At 39.6% G+C, this 20502-nt stretch overlaps 1 protein-coding gene across 2 annotated transcripts in view; it reads right to left on the bottom strand.

Moving 5' to 3' along the window:
• Nucleotides 1-20502, bottom strand: part of LOC142655484 (voltage-gated delayed rectifier potassium channel KCNH8-like) — a 421759-nt gene that overhangs the window by 143594 nt on the left and 257663 nt on the right. For both annotated transcript variants that reach the window (XM_075829713.1, XM_075829714.1), the window contains exon 3: nt 11148-11282. In XM_075829713.1, the coding sequence (XP_075685828.1) occupies nt 11148-11282 (135 nt within the window). The remainder of the gene's footprint in view (nt 1-11147; nt 11283-20502) is intronic.

Below are 20502 nucleotides of genomic sequence, written 5' to 3'. Positions count from 1 at the left end.
ACCTCTCTTTTCTAAGTTTGATAAACACCCTATTTTATAAATCTCAATGAAATGGACGTTATTCCACAATAAACTGACATGGTTAATAACCATATTTAACTGTTTCCAGCATCTGTCCAGCAGTCCAGTTGTAGGAAGATCCCCCAATTTTACCCTTCCCAACTGGCCAGAGTCTAAAACGTCAAATATATACAAAAAGTTGCCCTCTCCCAACCAAGAATTTAAAGAATTCTAGTTTCTCCAAACAACATATATATTGTAGCTGGGGAGCCATATAGTGCGTTCTCAAATTAGGAAATGTTATGCTGCCTTTACCGAAAAGAAGACACAGATATTTCTCTTAAATCCTTACTCTCTTGTGCCACCATATAAGATTGTTTAGCATTGGGACTATTATTTTAAATGGTATGCTATCAGTCTGTATTGGTACATAAATATGTACCGTATAGTAAATGAGGTACAAATGTAATTCTATCAGCTCTAGAGATAGGAAGGCTATTCAATATTCAAATGTTCCTCTCTGTATCTTTTATTCGGTTGTTAAAATGAGCTATGTTATTCAATATCCGAATCCCAAGTTATTTAAAGTGTTCCCCGCCCCGTAGGATCATTTAATGAACGTTCATTTTTAATATTATCCAATGGGAATAATATAGATTTCAGCAAATGATTTGCTAAACACGAGTATGAACATCAGCAGATAATCTGCATACAGAGATATCTTGTCCCCTCTCCCACCCCTGGTCTAAATCCCAATATTCTCGGGTCGTCCCTTATTGATATTGCCAAAGGTCCGTCCACCGAAGCTAAGAGGAGGGGGGGAGAGGGGACAGCCATGTCTAGTCCCTTGTGATAAACAAAACTCAACTGATTTCTGTCCGTTTATAATTATCCTGGTACAATCCTGGTAATAGGTTTTAAAATACAGTAGACAGACCCACTTGATGAAGTCCTCCTCTATACTGAACCTTCTCAAGTCAGACCAAAGAAATCCCCACTCCACCATGTCGAATGCCTTAACGGCATCCAAGGCATGATAGAGTGGGGGTCTCCATTTGCTTTATTTAGCATACTGGCAAACCGTCTTCTTATACTATATTTAGCAGATATAAACCCATTCTGGACCAAATGGATGAGTTTGGCAACCCGCCTTGCTAACCTGTTTGCCAAGACCATCGCAAAATAATTACGCATCTTGTTCAAGAACGAAATCGGTGGGTATGAACCCACGTCATGTGAGTCTTTGTCAGGCTGTGGTACAAGTGCTATAATGACTTCCAACATTGATATTTGTAATTTGCCCACTGCTGTAAACATTTTAAGAATCCTCAACAAATTTGGTAAGAGTTTATTGCCAAACCTTCTTTATATCTGTATATTTCGAAAGGGAGACCGTCTGACCCAGCTGAAGAGTTCCCTCTTGCATTTTTCAAAGCCACTGTTTGTTTCTCAGACAATATAGGGGAATCTTGTAATTCCCTTTGGTAATGAGAAAGATCAGGAAAGGTTATCTGATCCAAATACCTCCCAAGTGTGTCTAGACCAGACATGGGCAAACTACGGCCCGCGGGCCACATACGGCCCGTTAGGCTTTTTAATCCGGCCCGCCGAACTTGTCCAAATCATAGTAAAAACCTCCTTTTTTTTCCCCCTTTCCCTGCAATGCCCACGTTTTCCCAATAGATGGCGCACTCAAAACACATTGACCGTTGTTAACTCCTTAACGCCGAAGGACGGATATATCCGTCCTCAGCAGCTGCTAGTTCGCGCAGGAGGACGGATATATCCGTCCTGTGATGGCGCGGGTACTGCCAGTGTACCCACGCGATCAGCGGCAGGAGCACGGCTGTTATACACAGCCTGGCTCCTGCTGCAACTGCCGGAATCGAAGCGCGCTCCGATTCCGGCAGTTTAACCCATTAAATGCCGCTGTCAATAGTGACAGCGGCATCTAATGTGTTTGACAGAGGGAGGGAGCTCCCTCTGTCACCCGATCGGCGCCCCCGCAAACAAATCGCGGGTCGCCGTCGGGTTTCCATGACAGCCGGGGGTCTAACAAAGACCCCCAGGTCTGTCTTCCGCAACTGCCTGTTTGGCGATGCCGGAGGCATGACCTAACAGGTTGCCTGTCAGTTTTACACTGACAGGCAATAATGCTTTGGTATACTAAGTATACCAAAGCATTATATATGCGATCGGCACATCGCATAGTGAAGTCCCCTGGTGGGACTTAAAAAAAAAATGTCAATCAGTTAAATAAAGTTTGTTGAAAAAAAAAAAAATAATTACAGTCAAAATCAAATAAAACTACTTTTTTTGCCCAAAAAGTGGTTTTATTCAGTAAAAGTGTCAAAACAAATAACACATACACATGTATGGTATCCCCGCGATCATAACAACTTGACCAATAAAATGAACACATTAATGAAACCGCCGGATGTACGGCGTCCAAAAAACCCGCAAAAAACAACGGCAAAATTCTCTCTTTTCTCCCATTCCCCCCATAAAAAATAAAATAAAAGTTAATCTATAAGTCCTATGTACCCCAAAATAGTACTAATGAAAACTACGCATTGGCCCGCAAAAATCAAGCCCACATACGGTCACATCGACGGAAAAATAAAAAAATGACGGCTCTTGGAACGCGGCGATGCAAAAACAAGTAATTTTTTTCTAAAAGGGTTTTTATTGTGCAAACATAGGAAAACATATAAAACCTTTACATATTTGGTATCCTCGTAATCGTGCCGACCCGTAGAATAAAGGTAACATGTTATTTATGCTGCATAGTAAAGGGCATAAATTTATAACGTGAAAATTAATGCTGGAATAGCTGCTTATTTTCAATTCTCTCCTAAAATAAAGTTAATAAAAGTTAATCAATATATTGTAAGCATCTAAAAATGGTGCAATTACAAAATACAACTCGTCCCGCAAAAAACAAGCCCTTATACGGCTATGTCGACGTAATAAAAAAAAAGTTACGACTCTTGGAATGCGACCATGAAAAAACAAAAAATAATCCTTGGTCATTAACGTGCAAAATGGCCCGGTCATTAAGGGGTTAATGTGGCGCGTATTTCTCTTTATTTCACTTTAATTTTCACTTCGTTTCACGTCACCATTAAGCCCTTCGGTTTTCAAAGAGTACAATATCAGCCGTCACTTTGCCACGAAGCATGCAAACTATGCTAGCAAGCAGTCAACACAAGAACGGGCGGCTACTGCTCAGAGGTTGGCAGCTAATTTACAGAGTCAACAGAACTTTTTTCTTGATAAATCACAGTGCGTATGTTATTTTAATCTATTTACATTTCCTCCTCCCAGTATCTGCGAAATAGTATGTAAATGCCATATCTTGCATATTCCTTGAGACAAATTTATTAACTGATAAGGGCTATTTTTCACATTTGAAAGACAGTTAATAAATTGGGTTGTAGTGTTCTTACTGTGCTATGAGGTTTGCACACACTACATTTAATGCTTTAGTATATCCGGCCCAAACACTCCCTCCAAATGCTCCTGGCCAGGCCCCTCTGTCAAATTTTAGAACCCATTGTGGCCCGCGAGTCAAAAAGTTTGCCCACCCCTGGTCTAGACTATAGCTAGTCTCTGTTTGATATAAAGAAGAAATAATTCTTAAAGAAGCCACGGCACTCGAAACAAGAGGTGCTCAGATAGGGTTCAAATCCGTAAAATATACAAGAAGATCCGGCACTCAACAATTCTTTCTTGAATCAGAAGTATTTTTATTTGAAATCCACAGACATACGGATGACGTTTCGGTCAAAATAATATGACCTTTTTCAAATCCTCGAATTGCGTTTGTATAAAGTAGGAGAACTGCACTATCTGCAACATCCGCCGATAGAAAGGAAATGAGGCGCTCATTTCTTTTCTAGTGGCGGATTCGCAGATAGCGCAGTTCTATTCTATACAAACGCTATCCGAGGATTTGAAAAAGGTCATATTGTTTTGACCGAAACGTCATCTTTATGTCTGTGGATTGCAAATAAAAATACTTCTGATTCAAGAAAGAATTGTTGAGTGCCGGATCTTCTTGTATATGATATAAAAAAGAGTAATAACTAAGAAATTCAGCCTGTATATCCTCTGCTTTATTACTAACCTTGCTATCCTTTTTCCTTATCTGTTATATATTAATCCTACCCTTTTGATTATTTATCAAATTTATCAATATTTTATTTGGTTTCTCTGATTCACAGAATCCCCCGCCCCACCACCAAGAAAAGCTTATGATGGGCTTTCTTGGTGATGCATTTTTTATATTTCTTCTGAGCTTTAAGCCATTTATCCTCATTTTCCTTTGTCGGATAGGTTATAAAGGTTGCCTTTGATTCCAGAGCCAGCCTTGTATTTTGCAACTCTTTATGCTTAAAGTCTTTTTTTAATTTAGATTTTGATGTATACTGAAGACCTCTTAAAATGATCTCTTATTTCCAATTAGAATTTTATAAATAAGAACCAGTGAGGATTAATTTTAATGTCAAAGATCTCCCACGACCGGACTGCAGGACTACAACCATTGGAGAATGGTTCGAGACACTTCTCAGTTCATATTTAACGATAAAGTTTTAAGACTTTTCATTACATAATGTGAGGTCATTGCGTGACATCGTCCCATTAAGTCATGTAAAATCTCGAACTTCTATGTTTCTAATTCTCCATACATCTATCAGGCCCAATTTATGGACGAGTCTTGAACCTGTCCCTGGTTCATCAAAAACACAGTTCAGGTCCCCTTCAACCAGTAACAGATAGTCTGTTTTATCTTTATATTTTAAACTTATAAAGACAATTGAAAAGTACGGGTAAGTACAGGGGTGGCAGTATATGAATGTTAAAGTGCATAATAACTTATTAGCAATAAGGGAGACTGGACATGGACCGCACATCCACTATATACTATGATCAATTGCGGCTAGGCAAAATTTATAAACGTGAATATGAGGTTCTTTGTTAACATTTTGATCAAATTGTATGCAAGCCCACTTGCCACTTCATGGCGACCTCTTTAAAGTGTGTCCCTACTCTATCGGTTGCAGTACCTTGTGGCGGTCACCGCCACTGCAGGACCGCTCATGCAGAGGGAGCAACCCAGAGGCCCAAAACACCCATGCCAACAGGCGAGGCCAAGCCTCCCTTTCTCTGGGCCACATCCCCCCACAAGTGCAGCACCACAGCAACAGACACCACCCCACAGTAGCATAAAAAGTGAACAAATGGAATAAGCTCACCTTACCATGCGCACCCAGTGGATAACTGAGAGTACAAGCAAGAGTACAAGCCTCTGGGTTGCTCCCTCTGCTGGAGCGGTGCTGCGGTGGTGGTGACCGCCACACGGTGCTGCATCCGATAGAGTGGGGACCCACTTGAGTAGGGACCCAAGAGGTCGCCGTGAAGTGGCAAGTGGGCTTGCATACAGTTTGATCAAAATGTTAATAAAGAACCTCATGTTCATCTTTATAAATTTTGCCTAGCCGCAATTGATCATAGTATATAGTGGATGTGCGGTCCATGTCTAGTCTCCCTTATTGATATTTCATAGTGTATCCCCCTCATTTCTTTTGTTTTACTTGGTACCAGCACTCCACACATTTGGCCCAGCTGATTTTAATTTAGGAATGACCTCATAAGTGTTTCTGCTCTTGCTTATACTCTCAGTTGTCAACTGGGGGCGCATGGTAAGGTGAGCTTATTCCATCTGTTCACTTGTTGTGCTACTGTGGGGTGGTGTCTGTTGCTGTGGTGCTGCACTTGTGGGGGGGACGTGGCCTAGAGCCAGGGAGGCTTGGCTTGGCCTGATGGTTTGGGGGCTTTTGGGCCTCTGGGTTGCTCCCTCTGCTGTAGCGGTGCTGTGGTGGCGGTGACCGCCATGCGGTGCTGCAACCGATAGAGTAGGGACCCACTTTAAAGAGGTTGCCGTGAAGTGGCAGGTGGGCTTGTATGCAATTTGATCAAAATGTTAACAAAGAACCTCATGTTCATGTTTATAAATTTTGCCTAGCCGCAATTGATCATAGTATATAGTGGATGTGCGGTCCATGTCTAGTCTCCCTTATTGATAATAAATTATTAGGTCTACAAAAAAATAAATATCTAGTCTCTACATTTATTTCTCTACTACCGTATTTTTCGGACGATAAGACGTAGTTTTTAGCAAGAATAAATCTTGCTAAAATGTCCCTGCGTCTTGTAGTCGGCAGTTAAGGGACCCCTGACCGCTTCTTACTTAACCCTTACTTAAGACACCAGAATCGTTGTTTTTTGGTCACCATTGCGCAAATAATTTTTACAAAGTTCAAATATAGCATGCCTCTTCAAATTATACTCCATTCCTCTCACATTCCACACTACCATCCTAGTAACCATCTGTACAGATTTAAATCTGGCTAACAAAAAAAAGAAAAAAAGAAAAATAAATAAAAAAGTTCTAGAACAATACCCTCCCCCCTCACCCCACAAACAACTTGTTTTAGTGTCCCACATAGTCTCTATTCCTAGAAGCCCTCTACTATTTTTTTCTTCCACTTTATTCCTCTTTCATGCTTCCCCCTTCCTTCCTTCCTCTTCCTTCCTTCCTTTCTGTCTTCTTCTTTGTCTTCTTCTCTTTATTTACGTCCCTCATATTGATTTGAAACCTTGTGTATTCATCCACTTAGTGGCTTTTTCGGGTAAAACAAAACAGTAAATCTTCTCTTCTCTTCTTAAAAACCCCTCATATACCAAGCCTTGTGAACATTACAGTGGCACCACTGAGACGCTTTAGCAGCGGCGGGATAACTGGCAACACAGTCGACCACTAAGTTCTGATGAGCAGCCATGCAACGCCGCAGATCCCAATAAGCAAAAGGAAAGCACCATGTGGTCACGCAGCTATCGTTGATTCAATGCCAAGTAATAGGTAGGAGGAACCAGGATTCAAGGGTCAAGCTGCCTTAGCCTTTAAGTACCGTCTCGTAATCCATCAAGGAGCCGGTCAGTATGACACATCCACCGCAGATCCAGTTGTACAACAGGAATATGTGGTGTGTCTGTGTAGTGGGTCCACGTAGCAAGCGACAAGGCAAAGCCGACTTGCAGGTAGGTTAGAACGGATTCCCACTGTTAGCTTCCACAGACTTTAGGTTAAATCACTTAGATGGTCTGGGCGGTATTTCCTAGGCAGGATTTCAGCACAGCTCAGCCGTCTGAGCTCCTACATGCTCTTCCTGTGGGTGATGTATTCTAACATTTTTGCTTAACACTATAAAGTGGCTGAGATGTGTTGATTGTTTTGCCAAGCATCTTTCAGCAGATTGAAATCAGTTTTCTATCTCTACTGTAAAAGTGCCAGGATTCTGGGGAACCCATGGCCAGGTTTCAAGGATGCTTAGGCCTCATGCACACGACCGTATTTTTTTCCACCCGTAAATACTGGCGTAAATACGGGTCCGGTGTCACATGTATTCGACCCGTTTTGCACCAGTATTTACGGACCCGTGCCCGTAAATATGGGTCCGGTGTCACCCGTATTCCACCCGTATTTACGGGCACGTTTTTGGCTGCAAAATAGCACTGCACTAATCGGCAGCCCTTCTCTCTATCAGTGTAGGATAGAGAGAAGGGACAGCCTTTTCTGTAATAAAAGTCAAAGAAATTCATACTTACCGGCCGTTGTCTTGGTGACGCGTCCCTCTTTCGGCATCCAGCCCGACCTCCCTGGATGACGCGGCAGTCCATGTGACCGCTGCAGCATGTGATTGCCCTGTGATTGGCTGCAGCGGTAACATGGGCTGAAACGTCATCCAGGGATGTCGGGCCAGATGTCGAGAGGGACGCGTCACCAAGGCAACGGCCGGGAGACCGGACTGGAGGAAGCAGGAAGTTCTCGGTAAGTATGAACGTCTTATGTTTTATTTTTTTACAGGTTGATGTATATTCTTATCGGAATTCACTGTCCAGGGTGCTGAAAGAGTTACTGCCGATCAGTTAACTCTTTCAGCACCCTGGACAGTGACTATTTACTGACGTCGCCTAGGAACGCTCCCGTAATGATGGGTGCACACATGTAGCCACCCGTCATTACGGGAGCTCCATAGACTTCTATGGGCTGTCCGTGCCGTTATTACGGCCTGAAATAGGACATGTTCTATCTTTTTCAACGGCACGGGCACCTTCCCGTAAGAAAACGGGAAGGCACCCGTGGCCAATAGAAGTCTATGAGCCCGTTATTACGGGTCGTAATTACGACCCGTAATAACGGGAGTTTTTACGGTCGTGTGCATGAGGCCTTAGGGTGTGAGAAAGAAAAAAAGAAGAAGACCTACACTGTCCAAAGAGTTGTAAGGCTGCTGTTAAGAATCATCAGGATTCAATTCTGATCATGTCATGGTCTGATATCTCTGTATCTTCAGAGAGTTTTGCACATTATTAAATTGTTTTACTATTATGTCCACTAGAGAGTAATCTTTGCAATAAATTGATTTACACATGTGCCATATATATGATTGACTCACTGTAATAACACTGTACACATTTTGTGTTAAAGATAAATTTCCTGCTAGGACAGATGAGCGCATCTGGGAATTGGACCATACTTTGACAGCGACAGTCTCAGACATTTACAAGTGTGCTTTATAAAAGATAAAGATAAGTGCCAAGAGGATTTCAGGCAGTCACATCTATGTGCTTTGTCAGATTATGAACTGTGTGTTCATTTTCCTCTGTGGGTTCTCCATGGTAAAAATGTATCTACAGCCAGTACAGAATGCAGTATTTGGACTATAGCCCCGTTCACTCGGAAGCATTCAGAAAAGGCGCACTTGGGGGGGGGGGGGGGGGGAATCTACTAATCTGATTACAGAATATACTGGACATAGAAGCACTTTCCATTTCCCTTCTATTTTTACTGGTACTGTTGTACTGTTCCACTGTTCCTAGGTCTTAAGTTGAACTCTAAAAGAATTATTAGTGCATCACAGCATTAGATTGACAAGTCCTGCCCCAGCATTTCCATTCTGTGTACATCACTTTGAAGAGTCAAGCCAATGGTCTTGTGTCAAAGTGTTACAATAAATTCTGTCTTTTTGCAGCAATAATCTGTGTATTCACGGGGAAAATGTACATTGAGTACACAAAATGAATAATCTGTTCTTAAGAGCTACAATAAACACATAATTAATTACATTGCTTGCTATTTAGCGCTAATCACTCGCAGATTTCAACCTTTTAACGACACTTAAATGATTTCAAACGTTTTCATTTTATTAATAACGTGTGAATAGAGGAAACGATTACTAAAATGTTATTATAATCACAGAACAGAAAGATACCATGGAGAACTAATTCGAGTTGTAGAAAACAAGCCGCATGTGTGATAAATTATCTGACAACACGAATAGAACCTGATTTGTTTGTCATAAAATAAAAAAAATAAGAAATAGCTTTAATCGCTTGTTTTGTTAAATAATCGTTACTATGTACTTTCCAGGGCTGTGAACAAGCTTGGACTAGCCCATCAGAGTTATGAAGGATCCACCAGTTGCCCCAGGCTTGGCCAAAATAATCGGACCCAAAGGGCCAGCAGTAGACAACGCCATTTAGAGCGGACCTTGACATCAATCATTTGCCACTAGGGTCTATTACTTATGGGAGGATACACAAAAACTCTATCAGACCTTACTGATGATATGTCCTGTGGGTGCAATGATTATAATGCAGTTAATAGTGGACGTGTACATGTTCTGTATACTGTATATAGAGGGTGGTGCCTCTGAATCATTTCCACTGGTGTGGCCAAGGATCCCCAGTCGGACACTGGTTGTGTCAACATGAATGGGACATGCCCCTAAGATTCAATCGGGGACATTTGAACTACAGGGAGGACATATTGGCAGCCATTTATTAAAAATGTCTCATATCTGTAAATCTAACAATTCTGATAGCATGTGAGCCATTTTACTGAAGCAGAACAACAATTTTTATAAATGTATCCCACTAGATCTAGAATAATTTTAATGTATTTATAAGAAGGGCCCAAAGCTACTGCATTAAAGAGCAGTTACCCCTAAAATCAAACAATTACCTGGAAATATAAGTCCCTGAGTTGTCCGCTGTGTGGACTCTTTTAATACGTTATTAGGTTATCAAGACCTAGTAGATGGTGAATTTCTCAACAACCACCAATGGAATGCTTTAAATTTCTGAGGTAGATGGTCACCTAGATTTTCATAGACCCTAAATAACATATACATCTTACATGTTCTGCATTGTTACACTCTTCTCTGCCGGCTCCTGCTGTTTTGCCAAGGTAATTGATGCAATAGTTCTGGCCATTCTGGACTGTGGTTCCAGAATTCTATTCATCTATCAAATCTCAGGATGAACAGTGCAATTAGTACCTCTTAAAGAAGAATGGCAGTGAACGCAGTATTCTTTTATAAGAATGTCAGTCACATGGGTGCATGTAGTGCACCATGCTGGCTTACAGCCTATTAGTCACGTCCATAATATTAGACAAGGTGGGCTGCCCTGCGCCTTCCAATATACTGACATACCATTCTCCCCCAGCACTAGACCTGACTGACATTCTTATAAAAGCTACATTTGTGTGCAATGATAATACTAAGCAGCCACCCCCCTCATGAATAGTAGGTGTTCATCAGTATATTGCACCTGTGTAATCTCCCTCTATGTGGCATTGTGTTTTGTCTGCGTCCTGTTGGGAAGTGGTGTGAGTACCTCCCTCATGAGTAAGTATGGCCTGTTCAGTGATTTTAAATTAATATAGTTCTTTTTCAGTGATTTTTCTGCAATGCATGTCTTAAACCCAATTATTCTGCTGGAGACAATGGCAGAGGGAAATAATTTCACATCTGTGGCTTTCTTTAAGAGACAAGCTTCACAATGTAAATTATGGTATTAAAACATTTTGCTATAGCACATTATGTGTACAAGAAGGAGAAATTGAGTTTCCCCATTGGCAACCCAAATGCAGTTTAATTTTTCAATGATTGGTAATGGTAATGCAGTACAGATAATATTCCTGGGTGATATTGTTTTTAGAGTTGTTATATACAGAACGGGTCCTTTATAAAAACACACTATAAACACATAGCTACATTTATTTTCTTTCTCTTCCTCACCTGTGTATTTGCCGTCCTCTGATAAGTGATTGCTCTTGGTGTTCGAGATATCTTTATGAGAAGCCAGGAAAAGAACCACTTCGCCTTTCTCATTCTTTATCGGAACTATATCAAGGAGGCACCAGAATGATCCACCTAAAAATAATAATAATCTTGATTTATATCGTGCCAACATATTCTGCAGCGATTTATATGAAATTAAAGATGTGCAAAATCTTTTCCTGAGTGTGATTCTTTACACAAAAAGTTCAGACAAGTTCTCTAGGATCAGAGGCCCATGTATACAATGTTTTTCTTTTCTTTCCCTTGTTTTTTCTAGAAGTGTTATGTTGGATTTAATGATATAACCTATAAATTGTAATTAAAAAGCGTACCGTATATAGGAAGACATAACCTTCTGTTCCAATTACTTTATTTGTTAATTCTCAGTCTCTATTTAAAATCCCATATCTATAGTTAAAGGGATTCTCTCACCAAGACAACCCCTTTCCATATGTCCTATAAATAAATATATATAAACAAAAAAGAAACACAAAGCGCACATAGTGCATCAAACGATACAAAGGTGATGGTGTGCAAGGGTGGTCAAATCTGCTGACCTGGTTGTGTTGTGCTGGGAGCACAACATCCAAAAGATGGCGAGTATATTAACTCGATGAGTTGTCGGTCTGGGAGATTTGCAGCCTAGACTCCGGTCTGGATCAGGAATTTGACCAGAATTAGCATGGAGAAGAGAGAGGCAGAAAATCCGGATGATCGTCCTGGCGCAACCAACTTCGAGAAATTCTGATATCCGTAGAAACAGATGAAAAGGCTTCGTAATAGTTAAGATAATTTAATGAGTATTTGTAGATAAAATACTGTATCATCTGTTTCTACAGATATCAGAATTTCTCAAAGTTGGTTGCGCCAGGGCGATCATCCGAATTTTCTGCCCCTCTCTACTCTATAAATAAACATGGACATCATAGAGGGGGAGCCCAGCTCAGGACCCCCTGCTATTAGATAGAGCGTAGAACTGCTGACAAAGAGACTCTCGCTCTGGTGGACCTGGCCCGTCCATATTTTGCATATATTACCATGCAAAATGTATCATCGTAAATTTCAGTAGCTGGATCTGCAGTGATCAGCAGAGTGTCCGGCCGTCTTCAATTGAAACGGGGGTTGTGTTGCACTAATTTCTTTTGACTAGATAGCTTACTAATTTCATAGAATTTCAGAGGTAATTGTATAGTCATTGGTAAGTTCAAACCTTTCTGACCCTGTTTGATCTGCCTGCTTTATTACTGTTTGTACAGTTTTGTTTTCTTTTCTTTTTAATCAGCCTATAGTAAAATGACTGCACACTATTGGCATGTATTCTATGATAAATGGCGCTGTCATCATCTAGAATAATTAAAGCTCTGGTTTGGGGACACATTGAATATTATGATGATAGACCGGCATAAGCAGAAATTGCCTCATATAATATTATTCGTATTGCTTCATTTAAAAGAAGGATCACTCCAAAAATAACCCTGCAGAACTTCAGGGACATGACAGCAGCCTCTGTCTTGTCTGTCATCACATCACTACGGGCTTTGTCATAATTCATTGACTGAACATAGGCTGCTGTAAATGGCATTTCTATTCTGCTGAGGTTGCTTGCTGATAATTTGAAATTCCTGCATGTGTTGCACGTTAATAATGGCTCTTTCCTGCTTGTACAGGTAGCAATTCTAATAATAACATTAAATAATGTATTTCTCTAATACAATCTTTAAAATAATTCCAAACTTGAGTTTTACATTAAATAATTTCAGGCATTGTAAGTCACGTGCAAGATGAAGAATGGCAAATTTATCCCAACAGTAATAAATGGTAAAACGAGTCAAAATCAAAGATCGAATAAAAATATGCACAAATAGCTGAGCTTTATGAATGCCTGATAATTTTCTACTTAAAGGAGAAATCCAGTCTAACCGATTCTCTGATATGTAATTTTGGTGTAGTCTGTAATTTTGTCGCACCACTGATTTATGGGATGAAAGGGTATTATATAGTTTTGACACAATGACTGATGTAATCTGGGGTGCATGGTTTGGTTTCAGCACCACTGGAATTCTCTAAGGGTATGTGCACACGATAGCAGGCTTTTACGTCTGAAAAGACAGACTGTTTTCAGGAGAAAACAGCTGCCTCGTTTTTAGACGTAAATGCTCCTCCTCGCATTTTGCGAGGCTTCTCTGACAGCCGTAAATTTTGAGCTGTGCTTCATTGAGTTCAATGAAGAACGGCTCAAATTACGTCTGAAAGAAGTGTCCTGCACTTCTTTTGCCGAGGCTGTATTTTTACGCGTCGTCGTTTGACAGCTGTCAAACGACGACGCGTAAATGACAGGTTGTCTGCACAGTACGTCGACAAACCCATTCAGATGAATGGGCAGATGTTTGCCGACGTATTGTAGCCCTATTTTCAGACGTAAAACGGGGCATAATACGCCTCGTTTACGTCTGAAAATAGGTTGTGTGAACCCAGCCTAACAGTTTAAGCAACAGACACAGCTCAACATCAATTGTTTAGAGGAGACTGCTTAAATCAGGCCTTCATGGTAAAATGATGGTATAGAAATCCCTACTGAAGGAGATAAATAATAGGAAGACACTTCCTTTGACCAATGAAGACAGGAAGTCAGAACAGTGGAAATCCGTTCTTTGGTCTGATGAATCAAATTTTTAAGAATTTTGCTCCCAACCACAGTTTTTTTGTGTAATGTCTGGATGTGTGGTTCCTACTATGAAGGAAAAGGGAACCAGTGTGATGGATTATAGATGCTTTGCTGGTGACACTAATCATTTAGAATTAAAGGTACACTTAAACAGCAGGACTATCACGGCATTCTGCAGCCACAACATCTTCCCATCCCGTTTATGCCTAGTTGGCTTGTCATATTGTTTTTAACATAGCAATGACTCAAACTTACATACAGGCTATTAAAGAACTATTTGACAAAGAACAGTGATGGAGTTGTGCCGCACCGTCACATTCACGTGACCTAAACCCAAAATAGATGGTTTGGTATGAGTGGGACTGAAGTGTTAAAAAAAAAAATACAGCCAAGAAGTGCTCAAAATATATGGGACCTCCTTCAAGACTTGGAAATGCTTCCACAATGGCTACCTCATTAAGTTAGTTGAGATAATAGTATGTAAAACTGAGTGGGTACTTTGAAGAATAAAAAATATAATAGTTTTGATTTGTTTAATTTTTTTGGGATACTACATAATGAAACATTTTGATAACTTTACTATTACGCTAAAACGTGGAAAATAGTAAAAATAAAGAAAAATTAATCTATGAGTAGATGTGTCCAGACTTTTCACTGGTACTGTATACTTGTTTTCAGGTAAACTTACCTAAAGCTTGCCATACATTAGTGATTTCAGAAAGCCGTTTCCTGAATGACTTGTCGTTCACGTTGGTTGATGAAAGTTGTTATTTTAAATAACAAATCGATTAGCTCCAACAACAAATCCCTGATCTGTCTCTGCCTTTATCTGTGACCTTATCTGGACTTCTACTTATGGGATGCAGACCTGTCGTTTGCCATGAACGACGTTCCAAGGACTGCACCTGACAACGCGCGAAAAATCCAACACGGTAGACAAACTTCTCCACATATATCGGCCTTTGATAGGCGTCTGCCCGTTCTTGTTATGAAAAGGCATTTTCAGCTGTCCAAAATCTTTAGTGTATGACCAGCTTTAGAGTATGTGACTAATTTTGATTGTGTCTCTTTAACGCTAACTTTATTCTGTTTAAACTGTAACCGCGGTACATATTTCTAGGATGATATTCTCAAACTTCCAGAGCACGAGGCAGATAGCTATATAGTAAGTTTTTTTTCAACGCCTAGACAGCACAACTAAGAACCAGATAACTGTTACTGGAACACAGTGTATGTGGGTATGTTCATTAGTCATAAGCATTTCTATTTAATCAAACTTCTATAACTCTGGCTATTTCATATCATTTTAATCAATTTCACTAATGCATTTTGGGCAGAGAAAGACCAATTTCTATAATTCAGTGTTCTTTTAGCTATGAAATTAGGGAGGTTTTTAGAAAATAATTACATTTAATGCTCCCTCTTGTCGACTACAGCTGTTGGATATATTAGTAATATTTATCTAACATTGTCATATTCCATTATTTTTTCGCAGGCAGATTTCATAACTGTGTATCAAAATCTGAAACACAATTATGTAATACTCTGATTTGCTGGCTAAAGAACCATATAAAAACTCTCACCTATTTAGCAAGTGTATTGGTGATAGATTAGATAGATTAGATAGATAGATAGATAGATAGATAGATAGATAGATAGATAGATAGATAGATAGATAGATAGATAGATAGATAGATAGAGTTGGTCCAGAATTATTTGGACAGTGACACAATCGTCATGATTTGGGATCTGCACCTTTGGTCCCTTGAAAAAGAGGCAGCTACATATCAAAGAGCTGTAATTCCTAAACCCTTGATCAAATTAGAATGTAGATACCCTCAAATTAAAGCTGAGAGTCTGCACTTTGAGCCTATATTGATTATATAAATGTATATTCAGTATGTTTTGGTAAACAGCTAAAATGACAAAACTTGTGTCACTGTCCAAATAATTCTGGACCTAAATGTACATATGAGATGTTAGGAAAACGCCTGTTCCCTTAAGATCACCATGACTACTGTTCTAGCTTCTGGGTGGTTCTAGTTTTACTTTGAGCCTATCTCTTTTCTCTGTCCTTCTGCCTATCAGGTGTCGTGTTAGTATTTATACCTGGCTTCCTCTACCTGTTCTTTGCTTGTGATTTTCCCATCTGCATGTGTTTTGATCAAGCTACTTACCTACACCTTTTACCTCTGACTTCTTGGAAACTGACCTTGTCTGTATTTGGATAACCCATTGTTTACCAATTTTGATTATCTTATTGCTCCCTCTTGTCGACTACAGCTGTTGGATATATTAGTAATATTTATCTAACATTGTCATATTCCATTATTTTTTCGCAGGCAGATTTCATAACTGTGTATCAAAATCTGAAACACAATTATGTAATACTCTGATTTGCTGGCTAAAGAACCATATAAAAACTCTCACCTATTTAGCAAGTGTATTGGTGATAGATTAGATAGATAGATAGATAGATAGATAGATAGATAGATAGATAGATAGATAGATAGATAGATAGATAGATAGATAGATAGATAGATAGATAGATAGAGTTGGTCCAGAATTATTTGGACAGTGACACAATCGTCATGATTTGGGATCTGCACCTTTGGTCCCTTGAAAAAGAGGCAGCTACATATCAAAGAGCTGTAATTCCTAAACCCTTGATCAAATTAGAATGTAGATACCCTCAAATTAAAGCTGAGAGTCTGCACTTTGAGCCTATATTGATTATATAAATGTATATTCAGTATGTTTTGGTAAACAGCTAAAATGACAAAACTTGTGTCACTGTCCAAATAATTCTGGACCTAACTGTACATATGAGATGTTAGGAAAACGCCTGTTCCCTTAAGATCACCATGACTACTGTTCTAGCTTCTGGGTGGTTCTAGTTTTACTTTGAGCCTATCTCTTTTCTCTGTCCTTCTGCCTATCAGGTGTCGTGTTAGTATTTATACCTGGCTTCCTCTACCTGTTCTTTGCTTGTGATTTTCCCATCTGCATGTGTTTTGATCAAGCTACTTACCTACACCTTTTACCTCTGACTTCTTGGAAACTGACCTTGTCTGTATTTGGATAACCCATTGTTTACCAATTTTGATTATCTTATTGCTCCCTCTTGTCGACTACAGCTGTTGGATATATTAGTAATATTTATCTAACATTGTCATATTCCATTATTTTTTCGCAGGCAGATTTCATAACTGTGTATCAAAATCTGAAACACAATTATGTAATACTCTGATTTGCTGGCTAAAGAACCATATAAAAACTCTCACCTATTTAGCAAGTGTATTGGTGATAGATTAGATAGATTAGATAGATAGATAGATAGATAGATAGATAGATAGATAGATAGATAGATAGATAGATAGATAGATAGATAGATAGATAGATAGATAGATAGATAGATAGATAGATAGATAGATAGATAGATAGTTAGATAGATAGATAGTTAGATAGATAGATAGATAGATAGATAGATAGATACAGTGAAGGAAATAAGTATTTGATCCCTTGCTGATTTTGTAAGTCTGCCCACTGTCAAAGAAATGAACAGTCTAGAATTTTTAGGCTAGGTTAATTTTACCAGTGAGAGATAGATTATATTTAAAAAAAAAAACAGAAAATCACATTGTCACAATTATATATATTTATTTGCATTTTGCACAGAGAAATAAGTATTTGCTCCCCTACCAACCATTAAGAGTTCAACCTCCTCCAGACCAGTTACACGCTCCAAATCAACTCGGTGCCTGCATTAAAGACAGCTGTCTTAAATGGTCACCTGTATAAAAGACTCCTGTCCACAGACTCAATTAATCAGTCTGACTCTAACCTCTACAACATGAGCAAGACCAAAGAGCTTTCTAAGGATGTCAGGGACAAGATCACAGACCTGCACAAGGCTGGAATGGGCTACAAAACCATAAGTAAGACGCTGGGTGACAAGGAGACAACTGTTGGTGCAATAGTAAGAAAATGGAAGACATATAAAATGACTGTCAATCGACATCGATCTGGGGCTCCATGCAAAATCTCACCTCGTGGGGTATCCTTGATCCTGAGGAAGGTGAGAGCTCAGCCGAAAACTACACGGGGGAACTTGTTAATGATCTCAAGGCAGCTGGGACTACAGTCACCAAGAAAACCATTGGTAACACATTACGCCGTAATGGATTAAAATCCTGCAGTGCCCGCAAGGTCCCCCTGCCCAAGAAGGCACATGTACAGGACCGTCTGAAGTTTGCAAATGAACATCTGGATGATTCTGAGAGTGATTGGGAGAAGGTGCTGTGGTCAGATGAGACTAAAATTGAGCTATTTGGCATTAACTCAACTCGCCGTGTTTGGAGGAAGAGAAATGCTGCCTATGACCCAAAGAACACCGTCACCACTGTCAAGCATGGAGGTGGAAACATTATGTTTTGGGTGTGTTTCTCTGCTAAGGGCACAGGACTACTTCACCGCATCAATGGGAGAATGGATGGAGCCATGTACCGTCAAATCCTGAGTGACAACCTCCTTCCCTCCACCAGGACATTAAAAATGGCTCGTGGCTGGGTCTTCCAGCACGACAATGACCCGAAACATACAGCCAAGGAAACAAAGGAGTGGCTCAAAAAGAAGTACATTAAGGTCATGGAGTGGCCTAGCCAGTCTCCAGACCTTAATCCCATCGAAAACTTATGGAGGGAGCTGAAGATCCGAGTTGCCAAGCGACAGCCTCGAAATCTTAATGATTCACAGATGATCTGCAAAGAGGAGTGGGCCAAAATTCCATCTAACATGTGTGCAAACCTCATCATCAACTATGAAAAACGTCTGACTGCTGTGCTTGCCAACAAGGGTTTTGCCACCAAGTATTAAGTCTTGTTTGCCAAAGGGATCAAATACTTATTTCTCTGTGCACAATGCAAATAAATATATATAATTTTGACAATGTGATTTTCTGTTTTTTTTTAATATAATCTATCTCTCACTGGTAAAATTAACCTAGCCTAAAAATTCTAGACTGTTCATGTCTTTGACAGTGGGCAAACTTACAAAATCAGCAAGGGATCAAATACTTATTTCCTTCACTGTAGATAGATAGATAGATAGATAGATAGATAGATAGATAGATAGATAGATAGATAGATAGATAGATAGATAGATAGATAGATAGATAGATCGATAGATAGATAGATAGATGGATAGATAGAGTTGGTCCAGAATTATTTGGACAGTGACACAATCGTCATGATTTGGGATCTGCACCTTTGGTCCCTTGAAAAAGAGGCAGCTACATATCAAAGAGCTGTAATTCCTAAACCCTTGATCAAATTAGAATGTAGATACCCTCAAATTAAAGCTGAGAGTCTGCACTTTGAGCCTATATTGATTATATAAATGTATATTCAGTATGTTTTGGTAAACAGCTAAAATGACAAAACTTGTGTCACTGTCCAAATAATTCTGGACCTAACTGTACATATGAGATGTTAGGAAAACGCCTGTTCCCTTAAGATCACCATGACTACTGTTCTAGCTTCTGGGCGGTTCTAGTTTTACTTTGAGCCTATCTCTTTTCTCTGTCCTTCTGCCTATCAGGTGTCGTTAGTATTTATACCTGGCTTCCTCTACCTGTTCTTTGCTTGTGATTTTCCCATCTGCATGTGTTTTGATCAAGCTACTTACCTACACCTTTTACCTCTGACTTCTTGGAAACTGACCTTGTCTGTATTTGGATAACCCATTCTTTACCAATTTTGATTATCTGCTCCCGGCTGATTTATCTGACCTCTGCTTTACCTGATATCCACTTGCTTACTGTTTTGGACGATCTGTTTACCCTCTAGCTGTCTGGTTCCTATTCAGGTTTGCCTGCATTGCACCTCTTATCCAAAACTGAACTCTGCTAAGACAACCTGGGTTCTATGCACCAAAAACCATCCTGCCTTGCGTTTGGCACTGGTTAAGACTTTAGAGTAGCCTTAGACTCTGGCGATCAGAGTTGTGACAGATTTGAGGTTGGGGATTTATTTGCATGCTTTCTCCCGGCATTCTCCAGCAGCCTTAACATGAATAAAAAGTAACTAGTTTAGTTAACTGGGCCCAGTTGCTATTTTTTTTTATTACTGGCTATATGAAAGGAGTAGAACATTAAGTAATAGTTGTTAGGGATGTAAATTTTTTAAATTATACTTAAAATATTAATAAAAAAATGTAACTATTAAAAATCTCATCAGGCTGGCATAGGTTGAAAAAAGACACAGGTCCATCAAGCTCAACCTTTCTCAATAAATTACACGTCATTCATTGCTTGATCAATTATAGCCCTCAATGCCATTTGTCAGTAAATTATCATCTAGCCTTTTTTTAAATGCTGACATAGTATCTTTTATTAGTAACTCTTGGGGTAGGGCATTCCATAGTTTTCTTTCCTATACTGATGTCTGAAACATCTTTCTTCCACACGCAATGAATGTCCCTTGGTTCTTTGTAAAGTCCTTGGAAAGAACAGATTAGGTGCTAGCTTTATTGTACTGACCACACATATACATGTTAATAAGATCACCTCTAAGGCATCTTTTTTCCAAAGCTGAACCAGCCCAATTTCTATAGCCTTTCACTGCAAGGGACACCTCCCATTCCATTTAA

This window comes from Rhinoderma darwinii, chromosome 6, assembly GCF_050947455.1.
Source record: "Rhinoderma darwinii isolate aRhiDar2 chromosome 6, aRhiDar2.hap1, whole genome shotgun sequence".
Lineage (NCBI taxonomy): Eukaryota > Metazoa > Chordata > Amphibia > Anura > Rhinodermatidae > Rhinoderma > Rhinoderma darwinii.
This window is presented reverse-complemented; position numbering and strand designations above follow the sequence as displayed.